At 41.3% G+C, this 18063-nt stretch overlaps 1 protein-coding gene across 1 annotated transcript in view; it reads left to right on the top strand.

Moving 5' to 3' along the window:
* itfg1 (integrin alpha FG-GAP repeat containing 1) overlaps window positions 1-18063 on the top strand; it is a 190447-nt gene that overhangs the window by 13273 nt on the left and 159111 nt on the right. Inside the window, exon 7 of the mRNA XM_033622339.2 lies at window positions 15944-16002. Coding sequence (XP_033478230.1) covers window positions 15944-16002 — 59 coding nt within the window. The remainder of the gene's footprint in view (window positions 1-15943; window positions 16003-18063) is intronic.

Raw genomic sequence — 18063 nt, 5'->3', positions numbered from 1 at the left:
TGCACCTAAGACCTGGTTGATACTAGAACGGATGGTCTGGAGGGACGGGGGATTGATACATTCTTTCAGATCCCTTGTCACTGGCTGGAGCATAAAACATTGTTTGTCCTCCCTCTGGTTTTCTGGCAAAAAGTTTGGGTCAGTGGGGCTCGATGGGGGCTGCTTATGGGCTGTGGGATAGAGCCAGGCAGCTGACAGTCAAGCCAGGGCCCCCCGTTGCATGCTGGAGAGGCAGCCATAGTGGGTGTGAGGAGAGCCAGGGCCAGCAGAGCATGTTGGAGAATCAGAGAGGGCGGGAAGTCTGTGGGGTCCGAGACCACGGCCAAGTGCCTGCTGTCGGCTGTCCTCCAGAACAAAACATGTATGCAGATATTATAAAATATGATGCTTTGGAATAAATTGAACTACTCACCATGACAGCAGTAAAAGCTTTGTGGCTGTGGTCAAAATCAACACTTGCATTGCCTTGCATGAGCATGGACAATTTATGACATAACCAATCACAACAGAGCGCACAGCAGAGTGTTCCTCCCCTGTCCCTGTGGACCATCCATTCTAGCACCAACCCTCAGACCTCCAGAGCACCAGGATGTGCCATTTTTATGTTTTTACCAAAAGCACAAACATGGTTGGCTTGATAAGCACTGTCATTCCAGTCTGCAGGATTTTAGGTTTGTATCTGTACATTCTAGTACTGAGTGTTTTTAAAACAATCTTAATGTGTAATTTGCCCTCAATAAATTTAATTAGTTTGCACAAATACATACACAGAGTTATCACTGTATTCAATACAATGACAATGCTCATCGCTCTTGATGTTGGCACACTACACTGATGCACGTCCTGTATATATACACACACACACGGTTCCAGTCTGTGGAATGAGCTTTCTTATGCTTGTTACAGTAGTTCCGCAAGCAGCTTCTGTTGACACACACGCACATGTGCAGCATAAAGAAGGAAAGCAAAATAGGATGGAAAGTGTGTGTGTACGAGAGGGTTTGGCCATAATCCTCCCCATAGCTACTGCACCTACGTTGTTCCCTGTAATGGTTTTAGGAGATTATTTCCTCCGGGAATAGCATTGCTCCATTCTATGCTGGTGTGTTTTGCCATGTTTGTGAATGAGCCGTTTTGATAGATCGGGGTGGAAGTCACACAGTGTGGAGTTCGGGCTACATATTGGCTTAGAGACGGATTTATTCTTCAGAGCTTTTCACTTTGTTCCTGGCCTGGATTCTGCATTTTATCTGTGTGTGTGTGTGTGTGTGTGTGTGTGTGTGTGTGTGTGTGTGTGTGTGTGTGTGTGTGTGGGGTGGTGATATGAGGGAGGGTGGTGGGTTTGTTAATGTGACTGTGCGCACATCAGAACTAGCATCAGGGTATGAGGTACAGTTTATTGATGTTCCTGTACGTGTATGTTTGGGTACTATACAGCAGTATTCAATGGTGCACATTTGTGTGTGTATCTTTGTGGTACCAAGTGTGTATATTCATATAAATCAGTGTGGTTGCCATGACACTGATAGACATTATTCATTCTTTATTGAAAATGTTGTGACAAACTTACCATGTTGTAGCCTCTGGGAAAAAAAAATCCCTGAAAGAGAAAAGCATCTTTAAAGAGAATCTTTCAACCCTCTCAGCCTCCGTAAGACATTTTAACTGAGGGGGAAAAATTGACTGTCATATTTCACTGCATTAACAAGTGAAGTGTGTGTGATGGCACAGCTTACCCTGACTGTTCTCTCTCCGCGGACAAGGTAGCAGTACAAATGTATTTTTTTTAAGGTTTTCTTCTGCTCCTTCTTTCGACACTATAGTAAATCGTCTTTGTGGGCTTTGGGCAAGTTTGGAAAAGCTCGTTTCACAGTCCGGTGGTTCCTTGCTAGCAGAGGGACAGGGCCACATATCAATGGAGGTGGCCAGTGAAGATTTGGCTCCAACTCCACACAGTTCCCTCTCACACCTCTAAAAGGGACACTGTGACATTGTGCATTTAGCTACACTATTTGAGAAACATACTGAAAAGCCTAAAAGAGCTAAAAGCATTAAATCAATGCTAAATTATATGGATATAAAGATTGTAAATGCACCTCACTGCTGTTAGGGCCTTTTTTACCTTTCTAAGGGAGAGTGGATTCTTTAGAATGCTAAGTAAGACCATATTAGTTGGAATTTCACCCATTTTAGCATCTTGTCATTGCTTGGTTAATGGTTTTGCTCATTACGTTTAGACTTTGCATTGACTAATATTCCATAATTTATTATCTTGTAGTATGTAAGTAAGTATGTGGTCTTTACAGCCCGAGGTCTTTGGGTAGACCCTTCTGGCTATTCCTGTGTCACTGCAAAAGGTTAAATGTAAGCAGGCTTTTGGTGTCAGGGCCCCACAGCTTTGGGATGACCTTCCTGAGGATCTCAGCCTTACAGTATCATATTTTAAGAGTCTTCTTGAAACATGCATTAATATAGGGGTCTGCATATGGCGGTTTAGCCTGCAGGTACCAAAGACCCACAGCAAATGCTGGTAATGTGAGTTTGATTTTCAAGGCTGCAGGAGGCCTAGTGGCTGAAATGCTGCAAGGTTGGGGTGCAGGCTTGACAGCCCCCTGTTCATATGCTGTAGCTCATTTGTTCCTTTTTGGTGTAATGACATAATGTTGAATCTTTTGTCGTCTGTAGCACTTATAATAAGTGCTGCAGAAATTACACAAAGGTTTGTTCTCAAATGTTCCTTTGTTAGCATCGTTCACAGTTCTATTTTACCAAGTTTGCACAAGGCTAAGAACTGTCTTAAAACCTTCCAGCTTTTTCTCATGGTCTGGCAAGTGACCAGCTATAATTCTAACTGCAAGAGCAGGTCAAAACTCCTGTGCATGCTGTCTTTGAGAAAAAGATTGTGTCTGTAGGCAGTACAGGAGGATAACAGAGTTGGTGTGGGAGAGACATTATTTCACAGGGCCTATTATGTAGACCAAATGTCAGATAAGTTGTATTTTGTATGAACTGTTGTGATCACTGGAAGTATTTTTAGAGTTCCCTTCCAGACACATTTTAAATACACTGCTACATTTGTTTACATAGTTTTCCCACATGAAAAGTAAACAAAGAGTCTGTCATGGCTACATATGTGTCTGTACTGACATGGATGTCAATTGTAACTGCAACTTTAGTGGTTTGCGGAGGCATACAAGTGGTTACGAAACACATTATTATATCTGCTACAATGTGACAGTGTATTCAAATTGTCTCATAGTTATTACATAAATATACTAGAGATCCAATGGGTTTCCCAAACATTCTTTTATCAGTGGTGGCCCGCCACGATTAAAACATCAGCTGCCATGTTTTGATTCTTTATTTTTGGAGCTGGACCTTTCATGAGGAGTGCTGTTGGAATATATAGCAGTACAGAGCGTACTCTGGGCACAGACAGAGCAGCAGAATGCCGGGTGCAGTGAAATTGAAACTTAGCCATTTATTGCACTGGGTCCTCCCCACCCCCCTCATTATCAGCTTCCACCACACATAGATTCTGATTCTGCAGGATCCACTGTCCAATCAAAGTTTTCAGAAAGATGTATGCTGTCTGGCTGAGATTTTTATGTCACTTGTAATAAGTTTGCTCTCGTCTGCCCTGTAAGACATTGTTGGCGACATAAACACGGGAAAATACATGTTTGAGTGGAGGGGTCTTTAAAGATTTGGTTTTGCTTGTTTGGGTAATCAGGAGATTTTGGCCAATTATGTGGCTCTGTGTTCAGCCTGTATAGGTTTGCACACACTGTGTGTATTTTTGCTTATCCGAGCATTTCAGCAAGCACCGGATGTCAATAGATTGGACTTGAAGGTCTGCATATTTTCAGACTAACCTTCTCGCCTTTCGTCTCACTCTCAGCGAGGAGGGAGCATTGCCTCCCAATGTCTGTATGTGTTTCACTGGTGACGGCTGTGACATTTCCTTCAGAATACCAAAGGCCCTCTCTCTGTCCAGCTGAGGCATGGATCAGTCCGAGGGTTAAAGACAGAGGGAACAAATCGATGCAAACAGACGAACACAGAGAGCTCGACTGATAGGCTGCAGGATGGCTTACAGCAAGACTACAGACAAATACAAACAAGACACACAAACTTAACAACAAACAAGTGCAGGCGCACACACTTTGTGCTTTCATCCTTCTCATTTTGCCTCATTACTGTCAGCCTCATTCAAAATCCATCACACACAACCACACACACACACACACACAAATGCACACAAAGTGGACATTTGTCCCCCCACCCCCCATAAACAGAGCAATGAGATCAGTCAGCATGGCAGCCTTCCTTGAGCCCATCTCCCCAGCAGCCTAGAGGGGATAGAGCACACAACTGTGCGTCTGCACGTGTGTGCGTGTTAATGCATTTGTATGTGTGTGTGCGTCCTTTTGACAGTGAGTGGGGGATAGGAGTCACAGCTTGTTTACTGAGTAACAGGCCAACAAATAACCTGCTCAGGGGCATTAGAGACATGACGAAAAGAGAGGATCAGCTCCGTTTGTCTTTCTCTTTTTCTTTCTATCACCTTACCGTGCTGACTCTCTGTCTTTCTCTTTTCCTTCATCTCTGTTGGTTCCTCTGTCCTCCGCTGCTTTGCCCTCATCCTCTTTTCTTGCACTCCTACATTTTCTCCCACAAATTTCACTTTCTGTTGCCCCACCATCACACGCACAAACGCACATAACCCTAATGGCTTGGAGCGTGGTGATGAGCGAGGTGACAGTACACATGCCTAAACACACACAGCATATCAGACACTAATGCAGCAGCAGCGGTGCTGGCTGTCACATCCACTCTGCACTGCAACCTGGATAAACCACCGCTACTGCTGCTGCAAGGCCTTTTACAGGTACAAGGAGGGGGATGTAATACTGCCGTCGCTGTTGTTGTTGGCCTTAGATTGCCCCTCTAGAGTAAAGAAAGCACAGACAGGGACTGGATATTGCAGTATGGTGGAGGATTGGGAGTAAAAAAGTTTCAGGGAAGAGAAAAGGAAAGAGGAAGTTTGAAAGGGAAACATGAGTTTTTTTCTGATACTGGAATGAGTCACTGAGTTTCCCTCATCAGTTTTTATATCCTCAATTGAAGTAATGAATGTCATCATGCTCTACATTTATAAATGAATAAACACGGGGGTGCATTGTTAGTTTGTTAGCTTATATATCATATACAATGTCCAAGACATTGCTGATTGGATTTTCAAACTTTGCAGGAATCCAGGGGAGCAATTCAGCTCACTGCTGTGTTTTTGCAAATTACATAGAGAGGCACAGATTTACAACAGCAGTTAGACATGCATGCAATGTTTCCAACTTTATTGACCAAAATTCAGCTTTTGTCTCTCTGAACAAATGATCAGAAATATTCACCTATGGTATCACTTGGCTGCCTTTACCTGTGTATGACATACTGTTAGAAAGAAAGCAAGTAAAGGGATGGACAACAGAGAAGCAAAGAAGAGAGACAAGTTCAGAAGTGAAAGGAGTCATGCAGTCATCCGATTCCAATATATAGTCCCGGCACTATCCAGCACAGCGGAATCAATAATCCTGGCTTTCTCCACTAGCGGTCATGTCCTCCCTCACCTCAGCAACTATCTCCACTCTTATGCTGCCATGCAACCACTCCAGAGCCATACACCATGTGCACTGGATCTTGTAAAGGGAAAGTGGATATACACTGCATGTATGTGTACAGTATTAAGGCTTTGGAAGACTCAGTGACCTGACTTTTCTTGTGAGTCAGTACCGAGGCCTAACCGAGGCTTGACAGCTCCATAAAAGCACAGCACCACTTTTAATAGGCTGCTAATTGGAAGCTTGCAAGCACAGGCTGGCAGAATAAAACAACTGCTCATTTTAGTGAACATTGATGAAGCTCGCGGTTGCCACAGTGCTGAAAGGCTAAGGGACACATGGAAAGGATAGCGATGTTGGATTAGTACAGTGTATACTTATGTGTGTGTGTGTGTGTTTGTGCGTGGGTGTGTGTGCTTCCATGTGCCATTGCTGTAGTGGCAGGCATGAAAGTAACAGGGGACTGGTGTGAACAGAGTAATTAGCTACAACTCTACGAACCAACTCTCTTCCCTTTCCTCCCTTGCTGTTCTGCTCTTTTAGCCAATTTGAGTTGCAGCATTATTGTTCTTTAATAATCTCTTTCTATATGGAGGAGAATAACAGGACACTGCAGAGGAGAGGCCCTTTTGAGTTAGTTAATCCCCTTAGTGAGGTAAAAATCAAGCCAATTTAGTAACATTATCCATTTAACGTATTGAGAATTAATGGAAAAATGATTTGTCACATTTTATGAACATTGTTCATGTTTTTGGCACACCACTAAGACACTGAAGTAATGCTCAGTAAGAGGTCTCTGTTGTATATAGGCCTGGTTTTCCTCTGTGTTGATTTACTGATGTAAATGTTTAGTAGTTTAGTAGTCTACTGGGCAGGTTCCACTCCTGTGGTCTGAATTTTGTTGGCTGCCCTTTTGATTGCATTTGGGTCACAAATTTTGCCTTTAATGTGCTCATCCATTTGTTTCGAGTTACAGACCTGTGACTGTTCTCGGCTCACTGTTCACTGAGTCATAACACCTCTTGATCCACAGCAACGGTGCTCCTGTCTTGGGCTACGGAGTGTGGCAGATAAGGGGGTATGTGTGTGCTGAGAGAAACAGATAGAAGGAAGGTGATAGTGAGACAAAGCAAGGAGATAGTATAGGCTCCCGCCTGCTGCTGTCTATTCTCCTCAGTGTCAGAGTTCTCCTTCTCTGCCGAGGCTTAGCACCCGCCTAGCATCGCCCTATCTGTTTATACAGAGGCTAATAGGAAGCCTGGTCTTTATCCCCACACTGCGGCTCAACATAATGGAATAGAGAGACATAATGCTGCTCGAGTCAAACAGTCAGCGGAGGCCTTTAAATTGCTTCCAATCCCCTTAACAAATCTGATGGAGAGGCTATGAATAACTCAAGGACTGCTCATCTCCCCACGCTCTGCTTCTCTGCTCCTCTCCTCTGCTCGGTCTAAACCTGAGTATCAACTTGGATTAACTCACTTTACTTCACTTTTTTAATTAGCAAGTATCAGCTCATATTACCAAACTGATCTATTGCAAGTCCATTTCACATTTCAGTTTGCAGATCCCAAGCAGACATCACATGCTTGCAGCAGTGTTGTGATAGAAAATGTAAAAAAGTTTCCTCTGGATTTTTAATTTTCTTCCTGAATGAATACAGAGAACATAGTTTGAAATGTGAGAATTTACTGCAGTCTCATGTGGTGAGATGACTTGTTGAAATGACTTGGGTCTGATGAAGAGCACCCTTCACGTTTCATTTCCTCTTTATTTATTGAGGGTGGTGTGTCTTTCTTTCATGCTCTTCCCTCTATCAGGTCATTTAAATTATGTCCCAACAGTCCATTGAAATGGGGTTGTGCTAAGTGTTTAAGATGTCGAGGTCTGATGTTTTGTTTTACATTGAAAGCCCTCAGTGCAAAGAGCAGAAAAAACATTTACCCCTGCACAACTGAAAACATTTAATCTGTGTTATGGTAGAATTCAGCAAGTTTTGTAGAAGTTAAAATCTCACTGCACATTTGCAGCCCATTGCATCATCAATGTGTAACTTTGAACGTAGGTTAGCAGGAATTACCATATAATTTAGTAAAACCAGGTTGTATCACAGCTTAGTTCCAATGTAGAGTGGAGAGTGAAATTAAATGTACACTTCCCCTGAGCAGGTGGAAGTCATTCTGTGTCAACTGTTGTCATGCTGGAACAGTTAGAAAGATGGGAGAGACTAAATCCAAGCAAGAGAAAAAGGTTGTTGTTGTTTTTTTTTCTTTAAACATAAGCTGCCTTCTAGAGTTGTGACATTAGTGGAGTTTTTAACTTAGACACAATACCTTGAAAAATATTGATATCAGATCAGATCCATCCCTCGCCCTCCACAGCGCCAGCCTCTCGCCTAGAGATATTCACTGCTTGCCCCAAAAATCTAAGATGGCAATGGCCAAAATGCCAAACTCAAGGCTTCAAAACAGGGGTCCACAAGCCAATGGGTGACATCATGGTGGCTAGGTCCTTTGTTTTATATGATCTGTTACAGCACTGCTCTTCCCATAGGAAAACAATGGCAAAGCCAGGGCAGAGTGGTTTTACCACTGATCACATGTGGGCAGCTTTAGGCTACATCGAGAGCACTTTGTCTGTGACAGACACCATCACTGTGATTATTATGATGACGCTGAGACACACTCAGTGTTGTGCTTCATAGTTACCATTACTTGCATCAGATGAGGGCACAAGTGTGATGACTTATTGTGACGTCTTAACTTTGGACAAATCTCTTGCGCTTTTATTTTCCATCACTTTCTGTAAAACTAACTAGGTACAATATAACAGCTGTTGTGTAGACTTTACACTTATACCTATGATCATCGTTTAAAGCAGTGCAACAGGCTGCAGATCTCTAGAATGTATAAATGAAGAATAACTTCTACTGTATTTGTTGTTTAGACTTAAGCTATTATTGAATTGCTCACTTTCTCTTATGATTACAGATGTTTTAATCCACATGTGGTGCATTGCACATTTTGTTGCCAACATGTGTCCAACAAACAGTAAACACCTGCCCTTACTTGTTTAAGCTCATCTGTGTCCTGCTGTACTCAAAACAGCATAGAGCCAATCAAACCTTTGTGCAGCATGCTGATATTTGTCCCAACACAAACAGCACTGAAACCTACAGCATGCTGGTCTGTCCCACAGTTTACTTGGTTGCACTGTTTGTTTTAATATACGGTACTTGAGCTATGACTGTCATTGCTCTTAACACCCTGTTATTGGCAACAAACGCACTTGCAATTATTCTGTTGGTGTGAAGGGACTGTCTGATTGTAGACAATGGGCTGGATCACAACCCAGTGACAAAGAAATTCACACACAGATGCACACACAGATATTTAAATAATGTGCTGAAATCAGCCATGCAGTGTGGGGGCGGGTGTATGCGTGTTTATGCAGCCTGCTCATCATGTACTTGCTTATGTGGGTGTGACAGTGTGCTTCTTGAAGTGTCATTTGTAGGGAAGAGACAATTCAACCAAACACAAAAATCTGAGAGAGTGTGCGAGAGCGAAGGAACGCAGAAGGAATAATCAAGTGATTATAGATTGCCTCTCTTGCAATTAAAGGATTAGTATGCTTTTGCCTTGTAGTGATTTCCTTTGTATGCCTGTATTTTTGTATACAGACACACCTCGAAAATGGGGTGGACTAAGCATCTGGTATCAGTCTCTCTCTTTCTCTCAGTCTCCCTCTGCCATTTTTTTTTTATTTTTATTTTTTTATGCCTAGCGTAGCCGTTGCTCCAGCCTTCACAGTTCGCATGTCTTTAATTATCCGGCGACATGACATACCACTTAGAGCTCTGAATCCCTGTTGCTGTTACGCAACCCCAACCTCCCACACACAAACACATTTATATACCTCAATTATGTATGCATCTTTCCCAAGTGGTGGAGTATGACAGTTCTATTAGCTTATGCTTTGAATGTGTGTATGCACCCATAGTACAGAGTGCCAGAATCGGTGGCGCTGTTGAATCGTTTTAGGTTTTGACGTCTGTAGTTTACTTGCTGGTAACCCAAAGGTGATAAATAAATTTCAGTGTGTGACACAGCATTCAGAACAAATTTAATAGCTGTGCAAAGTAGAACATGCTCACATACTTGATATTATGCTTTTAAATATGTATGTGATTCTCTGGGAGAACAGTTGATGACATCATTAGCAACACTGTAACTCCACCAATATAGACCAACAATCAAAACACAATTACATAAAACAGCAAAAGATACCAAAAATGTAAACTTAAGATAATAAGCTTAACTGTAAATGTGAAAATGAAGCAACTAAGACTAAATCATTTTGCACAGAAAAATCCATGGAATATTTATTTACAATAAAAAATTGATTTAAATTGTGTCTTATAAATCTAATAATAATCTAATAATCTGTTAGTATGAAGACATTGTGCTGACATGTAATACATATTAAAATACAGCTCTCAGTTCAAACTAAACTCACAGTGGTGGTGAAAGAAATTAAGCCTAAATTGGGCAAGTATTGCAGACTGCTGTCAAGAGGCTGGGCACCGAATTTTGGACTAATGGCAGTGTGAATGCAGTCCTAAAATAATGCCAATTAAATCATATCAAAGGAATATTTTGGAAGGAATAATCAAGGCAATAAGGCTCATGTTTTAAGCCCTACTGTCTGTTCGCAACACTACAGCAGTGTTCCTGCTCTTCTTTTTCTGCTGAGCCATGGTTTGATGTGATTAGCAGGCTTTGATGGTCGTGTTGGTCATTTCCAATCATACAGGTCTAACAGGATTACTAGTAGCTTGTCATGAACTGGGACAGCCACAGTGCCTGTTTGATGTCACCAGTGTGACCTCATCATCACCTCTTGAACAAAGGTCCTGTCGGTGTCATTCAGACCTGCTGGCAGCTCTGTAATTGTCAAACCTTGTCTTGTTACAGGCAGGAAAAAATGTAGAGAGATTCATCATTTTGTTCCAGTGGGAGAGTGTGGAGGAAGTAGGAGTAAAAACCTCTGCTTGGGGACGGGGTGGCCTGGGTTTGAAGCATCTCCTCAATAAATTGAAGTATTCGCAAAATGTGATGGATGATCAGAAAGTAAGATTATATCTTGTGCCTCTAGACATGTCCATTAACCTGCGTTAGTTATGCGTCCACACCCACCTAGATGATGTATTTAAAGGCTATGTGACCTTGCCTCCAGTTTCTTGAAAGAGCACTCTACCAATATAGCACTACACCCCTGTAACATTGTCAGACTTAAAATGGACAGTTTTTCAAAAATGGAGAAACATATTGGTCGTGTCTGAAATGTGTGTGTCCGAAATTCCCTTCTCAGTGTTTAGGGAGCTCTACGTAGTCCCAACTTTACAGCAGTAAATATGTTTACAGCCTGGTACCAAAGAAACATTTTTGGGGGATAATTTTTAAATAAGTCACCCGTTTACATTTTATTAAGGCCCCAGTTCCGCATATTTAAGAGAGAGGCCACTTGAGTCACAGGCTGTCTGCCGAAATGTCATCAGCTACTCAGTCAGATCCACCCGTGGCTCCTCCACAGCAACAACCTCTTATCCCAGAACAGTCATTTCTGGCTCCAAAAACCAAGGTGGCAACAGCTGAAGTGCCAAACTCAAAGCTTCAAAATGGCAGTCCACAAACCAATGTGTGATATTAGTAGCGACGTATATTATTAATACAGTCTATGTATTAGACTGAGCTTATTTTCCCAAATTATTAACAACATTACAAAAAACGTTGTGGCCTATTGTGCTGTGTTGTGATGCACTGCTCTGCTCACATTAAACATTATTAACGTTATAGTGGCAGACAGACAGAAGAGAGAACAGAGCAATTGCAACTTGTCCTGCAAATGTTTAATCAGCTAGTCTGTAATAACTTGTGAATTTAAAGTGTTACGTTATGCATTAAGCCATTACAGGACAAATCATGGCTAGCAGCAACCCAGCTTACTAACGTTAGCAAGCATTAGCCCTGCTCCGTACAGAAACATGAAGCACTAGAGAAATATCAATTGCCAATTTATTTTAATCTCTTTTGGACCAACGACTACACATTAAATCAACAATTACACGGCTAAGAAAATGGTATAACAAACTTTGACATGTCAATGAAAGTTAAACATGTACAACAGGTTCCAGTCAAGCTGCTTTCTCTCCTCTGGTCTGTCTCTGCATCTGTCTCTTACAGTCTGTCTGTTCCTTCAGTACAATGCATGGTGGGATACAGTGCTTGGTTAGTGACCATTGTTTGTACACTACTTTTCACGATGCATTGTGGGATATGTTGAGTCCAATACATGGGGTATAATAATGCCCATTATACACTCGGACAGCACTACAAAATGGTAAACTCGCTATATAGTGATTAATGACGGATTTCAGACACAGCCATTGCCTTTATTTTATTACTCCACACGTACCTACATTACCCACAATGCAACACCTGACCAACAGTTCTGTGGGAGATCTTGTAGACTCACTCCAAAGCCTCAGATTTTTTTTTTTTTCCATCAAACTTGTTTTAGACTTGTAGTATTCACCTCAAGTGACATCAGTTGAGTCCGCTTGAGCTACAAATAGCTTAATACGACATATTTCACATATGCATTAGTACTCTTTAAATAGTTAACGTTAAGGTGCTAGGTTAGGTTTAGATAATTTGTGTTTTTGTTCCCAATTGCAACAACGAAGCTTTCTGAATTTAGAAAAAAATCTAATCTGGCTTCTTCTCCTCGGCAACAGCAGCTCAGACTCAGGGGTGTTGTAGAGGTGAGAGCTAACCTCTCTACCAAGTCAACAGAAAAACAAGATTTCTCTAAAATTATCCAAGGGATTGAATACAAATTAATTGTTTAACTTGAATGATCAAGAAGTAGTTAGTTTGAAAAAAATGAAAGGTTAGGAACTTATACCCATATTAAGAGAAATAGGAAAATAGTTGAATATTTGTATATGTTTATGTATGAGGATTTTCTAGATGATTGAAAGAGTCTCCAAAAGAACTGGGAATAATAATATAGATATAAATATGAGTGTAATAGTGCTTTGCTGGGGGGAGCACATTAATTTAAAGCAAAAACTGAGTTGCAAAAATTAAATCGGGGGAAAGCCTGGTAATACAAAGGCACTACTTAATTACACAAAGGACTTTCACTTAGCATCCACTCTGTTTCTGTTCTGTTTGATTCCTCTCTGCTCTGCTTTGTTCTGTTCCTCTTTATAATATCTCTTTTAACTTAAATGAGTCCCTAAAAGGCCCTTGGCGGCCCAGTAAAAGTCCCTGGAACAGTAAAACTGTGTTAAAGTGAGTGATGGTGGCAGCAGTTAGGTTTATATTGCTAGCTAGCAGCTCTTTATGAGACTGTGTAGAATACTTTCTGGCAGAGGCTGTGAGGAAGGGAGGGCAGAGTGGATAAGGACAATGCACTGAAGAGGATATGTCACAAGGATCCCATTAAGATTACCTTATTGCTCGGTTTACCAAAGGGAATTGGCTTTTCTGTGTGTGCATATTCCCCTTGACACACTCTTACAAATGCATTCCCTCTCAGGAGAGATCACAGAGCAGGGTCACTTGTGGTGCAGTGTCCAAGGAGAAAGCAGCTTGACGTTTAGTGTCCTGCTCAAGGGTGCTTTCCACTTTTAAGTCATCAATTTGCACCCTCAATACACTGCCTGACAGAGGCAAGAATCAAACCAGCAAAGGGAAGTTTAAAGGGCCGTTTCAAGTTGGACTGGCATTTAGACTAGAGGAAGAGAAATTAGTGGAGAAAACAGTTTGGCAGTGAACTTGGGTAAAAAAAAAAAAAAAAAAAAAACGGCAAGTGGTGAGATGAGGAGCGAAGAGAGGAAGTGCCCCCACAGCGAGAATGTTAAGTGTTTACAAGATGAAGATCTCTTCATGCATCCCTCTGCTCCCCTGTCTACCCCATGCCTCCCTCGCTGACACAGCGCCATCGCACCTAATCAGCCAATCACGGCTGGATTCTCTCTAAGAGGCCTGATTGGCTGATTAACCAAGCTCATCAACACACCACCCAGTGTGACTTCAAACACACGCACAGTAACACGAGTAAGCACATACACAGTGTGCAAATTACTGAGCATATCCTGTATGTGTGTGTGTGTGTGTGTGTGTGTGTGTGTGCATAATATATGCATCCATTTGTTATCTTCTTTGCATTTGTGAGTCTGTGTGGGCAAAATGTCTGCAAGTCCACAAAGTTTTAAACATAAGAAGTTGAAGTGAAACCACTTTACCGCCTAAAGCACATTAAAAGTGGCTTAATTTGGCATTTGAGTCTTATTCAAGTATTATTTATAGGGCTGTGTGTGTTTTTGTGGGGGTGATTGTGGGTGGGTGGGGGTCGTTGTCAGAGAGAGAATTACAAACTTCTTTTACACAAATTGCCCAACATCTTTAGGTATGTAAATAACCACCATCTTTTCCTGTGAGTAAACATGAAGGCACATAGCCTCAAAATGGGTATCTAATGATTTATACAGTATATAATATTACACTTATCATAATAGCTAGCAATTGAACCACTAATGAATATACAATGTAATCTGTATTTAGTAATATTCTGTATCATAGAAACCAGTATTTCTTTACTGTACATTGCAACACAACATGAATGGATGGAAATGTTGGAAAACCTACATTTGAATTTGATACCTACCTGAAGCAGCCCTGCATGAGGTGGCAGGGTGTTCCTGGAGAGTAGAGCTCTCCTAAAGAAAGCTCTTTCACTCTGTTGATTTTATTCCCTCGGTTCTGGCTGGGGATGACTGCAGTGATATCCCGGGATAATATTAGAGTACAAGCAGGGCCCAGACTGGTATGCGTAAGGAAGAACGCATCTCAGTTGACAGTGTTTGACATTAAGCTAATAAAAAACAGTAATTTAGTGATTTTAAAAAAATTCTTTTTTTTTTTTTTTTTTTTTCACTTTTTCTCATGCTGCGGCATTTTGAACTTGCTGTTGGCTGCAGCGGCCACTTTTGTGTTAACACTGGTTACATATAGGATTTCCACAGTAGCCTCTGTCATTACACACAGCCTTCACTGTCTTCCCATTCATTCCCCATTCCATTATCATTGATATTTTCCCATGCAGAGCACGGCAACACATGGAGTATAGCGGGGCCCTAAGGCAGATCAATGCCAATATTTATTTCATGTCCAATTACTGGGGCAGAACCACAGTCCGGAGAAGGCAGCGATGAAAATAAACGTCCTCTCGCAGAGAGAGGCACACAGATACCGCATGAGAAGTGCAGCCTGCAGCCTAAGCTTCAAGAGCAAGGAATATGAGTACAAGCGCAGGTTATAGGATTCCAATAGAGCAAGCTACAGGCATTACCAGGGGGTGAAGCCTCCAGAAAGCTGAGCGAAATCCTGTTGCTTTCAGCGGGAGATCCCCCCACTATCCTTTTTCCTCCTCTTCACCTGTTTTTCTGCTACTGCTTTAAGAGGCCAATTCAATGCCACCTGTATATTGAACAGTCGCTGCCTGTCTGTGCCAGAGTTAAAAAGAATGCTCAGGACAAATCCGTCCTTTTTATCACTAAACCAAGCTTGGAAATGTTGATTTTTCCACACAGATGTTTTTCTTTTTTTTTTATTATTTACAAGTAGTATGTTGCAGTGTTACCTCAACATTGTTAAGCTGTCTTGTTGCTTTTTTTTTTTTTTGTAGCAACAGCATGACCGCTTGGTGTGTTGTTAATAAAGTTAATACAAAATACAAATGGTTGGATGTTGGGTGTGGTTGTCCTGCTGGGGATATGGCTGCGAGCATGGTCTGTATAGTTGTGACACCACATGTTTATGGTAGTCCTGGTGGCTTGTTTAAAGGCACACTTTCTGAGTACAGGCTGTGTGCATTTCTGTGGATACAGCACCTAGACCTGCTTTATCATCAAAAAATAAATGGGAATGACATGTTGTACTATTGGCTATGCTATAGGACCTTTAAGACCTCTCCTGAGTAAACAAGGCAACATTAGCAATCCGAGCAAGTACTGACAGTTTATCGATCCGTTGTTCTTTTTTTATGATCAGTTCATCAAGTCTGTGAAGGTACAAATGTCCACAGCTCGAGCGCAGTGTTCATTTTCATTGTCATTCCCACTAATCTACATCATTTTCTTCATTACAGATCAATAGTTCCCGCTCCATGTTTGATTATGATTGCCAGATGAACCGATGTATCACATAATGACTTGCTCCCTCCCCTCTGTTTCTCTCTCCTCCCTACTCCAGATTTGTTCCTTACAACTGAGACCACCGATGGGCCTAAGTTTGAGACCTGGATTAGCAAGGTAATGAGCTTTTTTCAACTTTGTTTTTTCTGTCCCAATTTTCCTTTCTTGAGTCCAGTTCAGTGAGGGCAGCCACGACTGAGTCACAGCGGCCCTATAGCCGTGCAGTAAGACATGATGACTGTGTAATAAACGTAATGTTGTACACACCAAGTCGTTGTTTTTATGACTGTCAGTTCTCATATACTCTCTTTCATATACTCTCTTTTGTAATGACGTATAACCTTCCTGTTATACACTCCTGTGTAAAGTATATATTGTAGATATATGGCTGCAACAATTAATTTCATATTGACTGATTTATAGTCTTTAAGGACAAATACAACACTTAACTTTGATTTTACAAGTCTACTTCACAAGTTACCACAGCTCCTAGTGATGTTAAAAATGGCTTATTTTGTTTGAACAACAGTCAAACTCATCAAAAGATACTACAATTTTCACATTAAATGTTAGAGGCATTTAAGCCAAATTCTGGGGTTTAGTTACTCTTCAATGCAGAAAAAGCTAATCGGTTACAGAAACATTTACAGAATTTCTTTGCTCAACTACTGAGACTCGATAAACCAAGTAATTATAACACAGGGTGTGAACTTTGTATTTGCAAATGTTTCTGTATTCTGCAGTTGATCATTTCTGCAGCACGAGAACAGAAAATATATAAGCAGATGTGTCCATTCTTTTTAGGTGTTTGGATGTGTGTGTGAGTTAAACAGTGTAGACTCTAAAAACTGTCAGTGATAGTTGTCACTGATGTAGTTAGATGGTTCCCAGCTGGTGGGTCATGGTCCAACAGTGGGCTGTGGCACCATTCTGAGTGGGCTCTGTTGGTCAGGGGACTGTAGCATTCTTACCTGAGTCTCTGCTGCCCGTAGCAGCCACTGAGGAGAAGTTAGCAGAGAACAAAATGACACAAGATATCAAACTTGGTTGCACTGAACAAAAAAGAAAAAGCAATTCTTCTCTAAATAATTTTAAGGACCTAGTATGTGTTGTAATGTTTTTTTTTTAAATTATTTTATCAGTCCTCTACACATTTAGTACTACTTAAATAGTCTTAGCAGCCTGAACAAGCCTGACTTTGCTGTAACCGCTGTTTAACTGCTTTTGATTTTCTTTTTTTTTTTAACTTTGATGTTAAAGCCCTTATTGGGATTTGTAAATTAATATTGAGGGTGTAGTATGGTGGAGACTACTTTCTCCTCACAGCAAGACAGTCCAAACAAACTGAATGGGTGTAGTTGGTCTATGTGTGGACTGGGACGTAATGTCTAAGAGAACATTACTGCTACTTGATAACAGAATAAGTTAGAACCAAAATTAATTGCTGTGGCCTGAACTTAATAACATAAAATAATAATAAAATGAATGATGTTTCTTGCCTAAACTAACAATTTTCTTTACTTTTAAAGTGCATGTGTAGAGTCACCTGGTCTCAGCCAATGTTAGCCATTAACTATGGGCCTACAATATGGTCCATAACAGGTATGTTGTGTGTATCCCACATATGAACTAAGTCCAATATGTCCACCAATAGGAAGGTTATATGTGCAAGTACAACTGAAGTAGTGATCAGACAGTGATGATCCACACACCACCCTTCTCTTCATTTCCTTAATGCAACACATAGATCTGCAAAGCTTTGGTGGGCTTGGGGGTGTAGGAATTTTAGCACTGCTGCAGGACTAGTTAATATTCTGAGAGAGCAGAGAGGGGAGGCCGCGGCTCTGGATTTTTGTCGAAGGGGCCTATTTGAAATTCAGCAGGTCGAGGCACAAGCCGAACAGTCGTCTATCTTATCACAGAGAGGGGAATAGGAGAAAGGAAGGGGAGGAGGTAAGGAAGAAGAGAGAAACAGAGAGAGATTGAAGGATTTGGCAGAGACAGAATGTGTGTGAGGGTAGAGACTAGAGAGAGACCAAGCAGAAGCAAAACAGCAAATAAACTGCCTTACCCAAAAAAAAAAAAAAAAAAAACACTAGTAGGATGGGTGACGGGTGGCAGGAATATTGATCAGGTGAGAGCATGATGAAAGGGACTTTTCAGAGGTAAACATGAGGA

This window comes from Epinephelus lanceolatus, chromosome 2 (assembly GCF_041903045.1).
Source record: "Epinephelus lanceolatus isolate andai-2023 chromosome 2, ASM4190304v1, whole genome shotgun sequence".
Lineage (NCBI taxonomy): Eukaryota > Metazoa > Chordata > Actinopteri > Perciformes > Serranidae > Epinephelus > Epinephelus lanceolatus.
Note: the sequence above shows the minus strand (reverse complement) of the source record. Positions and strands in the feature narration are given on the sequence as shown.